Raw genomic sequence first — 7,235 nt, forward strand, 5'->3', positions numbered from 1 at the left:
TTTCAGTCTGGCTGTATAGACCATATAACATGTACAGTTACCAGCCTGTTGCCATTGCTCAAGCTCTTTCAGAAGCATACCTACTGTACAGCAGAACATGACAATAATTTGAGATACTGAGGAAATTGGATATATACTGAGTCTCTAACATATATTTCAGTAGAATAAGTGATATAATATCATTAGTGGAGAAGCAAAAAAGGCATATTGAAATGAGGAAGTATAATGAGAATATGAAAGGAAGATTATCTTCAAATTTGGCAATCAATACGCTCTATTGCCCACAAATCACGATTAATGTTTTTATTATCTGACGTTTATAAAAAATTACTACAACTAAAATTGGAAACATTTACACTTGGTTAGTAAAAATCAACATTAAATCATAAACTATCATAAAATGTGTTTATTCTCAAGGTAATGATTCATATGTTTTTGACACCAAAGAAAAATAAAATTTTGCTGAACTTTTTGCTGTCAGTTTATTTAAGCCATGAGTATAATGCAAATAGTACAGACAGCAAGGACGGGAAAATATATTATGATTGGAATCATCCTATAGTCTAAGCAAATGCAGGATGTTAGCTAGAGCAAAATATTACACATTACAACAACATTAAGAAACACATGATGGAATATTTCAGTCATTTATTTGCTAGCATGTTTTATATTGATCAGACTTATGACATACCTGCATCTTATAACCATGTTAACAGATTCTTGCTCTGTTTATCACTGTGATAACATTTCAACTCATATACACCACCATACCACTTTGTAATGCCAATGAATTCAGCAAAAGTAGAAACATATATTCAACAGTCATTCAAAGTTAAATATTAAAGATACATGTATGCAATATGTAGGCAAAGTAAGCATTCTATTAGAAGAACATACAGTAATTGGGGATACACTTTTCTTTATCTACTGTATGTCTTTCTAACAGGGCTACATGACAATCTAACGTTGGTATAAATAAGCATTATGGCTATTACATTGCTGCTAGCTAGCACAGTATATCATTGAAACTGGTTAAAGCTATTTAATAATTCATACATATGAATATATTAAAGGCAGATACTAATCATCTACCAGACATTGAATTCTAACTAAACGTAGAGCCCTATGTAAATGATTAACATATGGTCCTATGTTTACTCCACGTCATTTCAAGATTCACAAGTTATCTACTTGTTGCTCATGTATTTTGGTTAACCTGTAACATTAGTGCAAACATACTTGTGCACAATAAAATGTAATGTAATACAAATATATAGATATGGAACATTTAGGTAAAATAAAAAAACATTCTGACATAAAATAAACATTAACTGAAATTCCAGTCATCATTATTTACTTATCAGCTGTACATGATTAACACGGATAAGATATTACTCTAGTATATTAACCTATTGTAAGAGAACATCTGCACTAGTAATCAATGAATAGACAAGTCCTATTTGGATGATTTCTGAGCATTTACTGTAGTTCAGAATAATCACTTTGCACAGCAAAGGCCTTTATGAAATCTGATCTAGACTACAAAATAGAAAATACTAATGAAACAACAAATAGTCCTAAGCAACTGAAAAAAAAACACATCAGTTCCTTTGTGATTATGTTTGCGTAATACAAGAATGCAATTAACGGAGTTTACATTACTATATGAATGAAGTTATGTTTATTTTAGATATGGTAAAACGTGATAAACATTTTCCATCACCATATAGAGAACAATGGGACTATACGTCCCTAAAATATAAATGTATTTTGCTACATTAAGACCCCACCTTTGCGGCTGTAAAATATTATAGAAACATAATTTAAGATTGTATTCAAAAGATCTCAGGGGCAAGTAATGTGTCCATAGAAGATTTGTAATTGTCAAAAATGTAAACATAAAACATTTCCCAGAGCTGAAGAATACAAACCAGTCTTCTTAAAACAGAAGAATCTCTAGTAAACAAAGACAGATAGAGAATATAGAGCATCATTTTAAAAGTAATTCCTGATTTAAACAATATCTGTATGTGTTTGTAGCTAGTGAAATCTAATACATTCATTTCCTTGTGTGAAATATTTCATTTGCAAATGTGTGTTTGTGTGTGTGTGTTTGCTTGAGAGAGTCACTGTTGCTTTTACTATGTCAGTGTGTGTGTGTGTGTGTGTGTGTGTGTGTGTGTGTGTGTGTTTGCCTGAGAGAGTCACTGTTGCTTTTACTATGTCAGTGTGTGTGTGTGTGTGTGTGTGTGTGTGTGTGTGTGTTTGCTTGAGAGTCACTGTTGCTTTTACTATGTCAGTGTGTGTGTGTGTGTGTGTGTGTGTGTTTGCTTGAGAGTCACTGTTGCTTTTACTATGTGTGTGTGTGTGTGTGTGTGTGTGTGTGTGTGTGTGTGTGTTTGCTTGAGAGTCACTGTTGCTTTTACTATGTGTGTGTGTGTGTGTGTGTGTGTGTTTGCTTGAGAGTCACTGTTGCTTTTACTATGTGTGTGTGTGTGTGTGTGTGTGTGTGTGTGTGTTTGCTTGAGAGTCACTGTTGCTTTTACTATGCCAAATGTGCAGATTGTAACTGTGAAATGGGTACACAAGCAAATGATTACACTGGTGCTATGATAGGGACATCTGAAAAGACAGAGTTGACAGAATCAGAGTCAGACTTTGATCTGCTGCTCTTTAAGATGCTTTCAGCTGTGAGGTTCTCACTGGGAATCAGTCTGACTTTTCCATTTTGGCCTTGCTCTGCATCCTTCACAGGCTCCAGGAAGACGACCCGTTTTCCAGTGCTGGACTTTCTGTCATCCAGGGGCTCATGTGACGGTGTGGCACTTAAGATAGAGGAATGGGCACTGTTTTGGTTCTGTTTTCTTTTGTGTTTCCTGGATTTACACCAGCATCGGCAGGGAGTGAGATAGAGGTAAAGGAGGACCAGGACTATACTGACTACACAAGCAGCAAGTGTAGTGAAGGCAGTATTGAATGCTTCATGAGCATGAGATTTGTGACTTGTAAAATTGCCGACTGTTATTCTAATATCTATGGTTTCATTAACCAGTCTAATTTTGTTGATTGCAATACATGAATAAATACCAGAATCAGATATATGAGCATCTTTAATTTCTAGGCTCCCATTGTAAAACACCTGGAAATGGTCAGTCTTTGTTTCTGGTTCCAGGATTCTGTCCTCTGGAATTATCCACATGAATTGTGTGTCTGTGTCTATGATCTTGCTGTCACAATTCACTACCAACCGTTCTCCAACCTGAGCCTCATACAACAGACCAAATGCAGGAAATGATCCATTCACAGCACTTTCTGTACAGTTGAGAAAACTCTCTTGGATCAGCTGCTGCTGCTTGGCTTCGGTTGGTAAAGTACAGGCATAGTAATTGTGAAAATCCACAACTGGACTGAAGTGTCTGTGGTACCAAAAGTTTAACATTGTGTTCAGCTGACAGTCACAGAGAAATGGGTTCTCGTGCAGATAAATCCCACTGAGTTGCCTTGCTGATATTAAGCTGATTTGCTGGACAGGCACTGTTTGCAAGTTATTGTGAGAGACGTCCAACAACACAAGTTCTGTCAGTTTGCTTCTGCCCACATACAAGTCCAATGGGAAATGTGTCAGTGAATTGTAACTCAGATACAATTTCTGCAATTTGTGGAGCCCTCCAAATGCCCCAGAATCAATGTGTGTTAACTGGTTGTTGTACAGCAGAAGGACTTCTAGCATTTTAAGTTCTTGAAAGACTGGGTTGCTCAGCGTTCTTAGATTATTAGAAGACAAATCAAGATATCTCACATTTGGGATGGTGGAGAAACTGCCAGTAGAAATGCTGCTGACAGTGTTATGATTTAATATTAAGGTGTGCAATTTATCAAGCAAGACTGGGAACCAGTCTGGGTCCAAGAAGCCTATTTTGTTATAGCTTAAATCGAGTCTTCTGATAAATTTAAAGATTGTCCTGGGCACAATAGATAAATTCTTGTTAGTGCAGCTTACTATGTCGCTGGCACAAATGCAACCTGGAGGACACACCCCAGGAGCACCACCAACAGTGCTTAGGATAAACAGCACAATTACATAGGCAATGCTTTTCCATTTTCTGTGGACGTATTCAAGTTCCATAGAGAGGGATGAAGCAAGGAAAGACATTACAGCTTTTTCTCAGCCAACACTTTCTGACGCCCACAAATCATCTATTCAGCTTTGAAGGTACCTTAAAGGGACATTATGCCACAAATGTTTATCTTGCAGATTCATTCACAGTGTCACTGAAATGAAAAAGACTGAGTTTAGTGTATGCAGCAAAAACAACTGCGCATAGAGACACTAAAACTTCATGAAATGCACATAACATATTTTATTTCAATCATCTTCAATTATACACACACCAAAAAACACAAAAAAATAAAATAAACTTGAAATAGCGCATCAAACATATAGAAATTAATTTTAAAAGCCTAACCAAGGAAATATAATATGAAAACAAAATACAATGAAATCTGTTAAATGCTATTTACCTGTTGTTTCATACCATTGCCTAGCTGATGTCTGCATGTAGGCAATGAAGACCTGGTCTGTGACTTTTCCTTTTTGTCTTCATTCCTTGTTACTGTGTATGCAGAGAGCAGAGAAGTTTCATCGGCAGAATAGATACAGGTTTGTGTGCTGTTTGCTGTATTATCCCGTCTGATCAAGGCTGCTCGCATTTGAGAGAGGATCGGATATGTGAGCTCAGAGCTTGCCCAGCCTCTGTTCACCTGTGCACTGCGATTGGCTACATTCAGCATAGAGAAATATACAAAGCTCACTGATGAGGGCACAGACTGCACAGATGCTGCTGCTGCCTGTGTCTACAGGCATTGGCTCCCATCCCCCTCCCATATATTGCTAAAGCTATGATGTTGTGTGTTTCCCACTCTCTCCTTTATTCTCTTTACTTGAAATGTTTGCATATTGTGAGAAAATTCCATTTCAGAGTCACCCTAGGGATGTATTGTTCAGACTTCAATCCTGCCAAGCGTGAAGATCTTTACTGCTATAGCTCAAAGGGGACAAGCATTCCCATTATCACCAATCACTGCTGCTTTCTACAGTTAAGCACCGGAAGGTGAAAGCATTTTTCAATATTTAAAGACCATTAGTCAGTGTCATTTAGGTACTGTGGAAATACATATCTTTTTGTCACTTAGTGACCAGCATCAAATACTACTGTAAATCTCTGACTACATAGCAACAGCACATTCCAGATCTATTTCCCTGGAGAAGCACCAGCACACAGCTAATTGCACATCCAAATACAGCGTTCCTTTCCAATTCTACGTAACACACATATCGCCTACATGTGAGCTTAGAGAGAATGTCCTCTAATAGACAGCATAAATCACCATTAGCCATCTGATTAGCCACTGTAAGGAGACGGAGTACATTTACCTTATCTAAAATGCTATAGGATGAGCACTTCCTTTTTTAATTAAATGCACAATAATGTTCTGCAGAAAACTACAAGTAAACATTTTTTTAGAGTGATACAGTTTGCAATTGAAACAGTAACATGTAAAATATTATAGGTTTTAATATCTGAAACCGCATCGCTTACAGGAACCATATTGCTTACTGGTGTTATACATATATATAACAGTTACAGTGATCCTTCTGATGCTTTCCACTAGCACATATATACGTAACAGATAATTTAATGTATAGATCAGTGGTTCCCAAACTGTGTGCCGTGGCACCCTGCGGTGCCGCGGGACACTTGCCGGGGTGCCTCGGGTTGGTGGTCCAGGACCAATTCAAAATATTTATTACCCAAGTAATAGGCAATACTAGTACCTGTGGCTGCCTATCATAAAATATGTGTACAAACAGAAGCAAATCTTGTCCCTCACCACATAACTGTACCTAAGTATGACATATAAATATAATTTACTTAATTTAATATTTTTTATAAATTTCCCAATCAGAAACTTTTGGCCTGGGGGTGCAGTGATAAAAATTCTGATACTCTAGGGCGCCGTGATTCAAAAAAGTTTGGAAACCACTGGTATAGATTCTACCTACCTTGAAACTTGGGGATGTTAACCTATGGAATGGGGCCTGCAAGCTCCCCTCTACCTTGCCTACAGTACTAGTCTAGCATCTACTTATGTTAAGAACAATTGCACCTATGTACTGTAAATGCAGCATTCATAAAGAGCTGAACATAATATTTTTAATGTTAACTGGAATCTGTGACTGAAATATGCATGTTAAGTAACATAATATCACCCCAATGTACTGTTTGATGGTGCCTGAGATGTCATGCAGAACATGTGAGGCGCATGACAGAAGACTACACAGTGAGATGAGTTAGGAGAGGAAAGAAGGTGAAAGTACAGAGGGCCCTGATCACAGAAACTTACTATCTAAAAGGAGGCAAAGCTGAGACAAGAGATGCTAAAGGATTTTACACAATTTAATACCAATTTTAAACCAACTATATTGTGAGCATGATGTGCTCAGTATTTGTATAGTAATGCTTTAAAATGTTAACAGAGGGAAACAGAGAGACAGTGGACAGCTATATTAAGGTGGAGGAACAGAGGATGCACAACTTGTCCAAGATGAAGCTTTTAAATCTTGCCACTTCAGTGTCACTAACACCCATCTAGTCTCCCTCACCATTGACAGAGTGGAGTCAATGATGACACAAAGGCAGCAGGATGGGAAACTGTCATCATTGACTCCACCCAAGGGGGTAGCTACCATAGGTGCAGGGAGTGCAGCTACTATGGAGCACAGAACTGAGAGGGGCCCACCTTCCCTCTCACAGTTACATTTGTTATATACATTCTTCACAGTTGGGCAGCACAGTAAATAAGGGCACTAACAAACGTTTGCCTTGGGGCCTGCAATATGTCTAGGTACGCCCCTAGACCTGCTCATTGTAACGTGGTATAAAATGAACTGGAGGGCATTATAAAGTGACATAATGTGAACTGGAGCCATTGTAATGTTGCACAATATGAAGTGGAGGCACTATAGTGTGGCATAATATGGACTGAGGTCATTGTAATATAGCATAAAATTAGCTGGGACACTGTATGAGTACTGGCAGCCCTATAATGTGATGTAACATGAACTAGGACACTATTATGGTTCATAAAATAAACTAGGGCACAACTATGGGGCATAAACATCAACTAAAGCCTCATACACACTAGCCGAGCCCCCACCGAAGCCAATATTGTGT

The 7,235-nt window shown here is 37.8% G+C and overlaps 1 protein-coding gene across 1 annotated transcript; it reads right to left on the reverse strand.

Moving 5' to 3' along the window:
• Window positions 1-633: 633 nt before the first annotated feature.
• On the reverse strand, window positions 634-4,991 carry AMIGO2 (adhesion molecule with Ig like domain 2). The gene is made up of 2 exons (XM_063927360.1): window positions 4,522-4,991; window positions 634-4,272 (listed from the first exon to the last, which is right to left on the reverse strand). The coding sequence occupies exon 2, from the start codon at window positions 4,151-4,153 to the stop codon at window positions 2,597-2,599; it is 1,557 nt and encodes a 518-aa protein (XP_063783430.1). The 5' UTR covers window positions 4,154-4,272; window positions 4,522-4,991; the 3' UTR covers window positions 634-2,596.
• Between the last annotated feature and the right edge of the window lie 2,244 nt (window positions 4,992-7,235).

Source organism: Pseudophryne corroboree, chromosome 6 (genome assembly GCF_028390025.1).
Source record: "Pseudophryne corroboree isolate aPseCor3 chromosome 6, aPseCor3.hap2, whole genome shotgun sequence".
In the NCBI taxonomy this organism is placed as follows: Eukaryota; Metazoa; Chordata; class Amphibia; order Anura; family Myobatrachidae; genus Pseudophryne; species Pseudophryne corroboree.

Coding starts and splice junctions, on each gene's coding strand:
- AMIGO2 (XM_063927360.1), bottom strand. CDS start 4,153: ATGTCTTTCCTTGCTTCATCCCTCTCTATGGAACTTGAATACGTCCAC.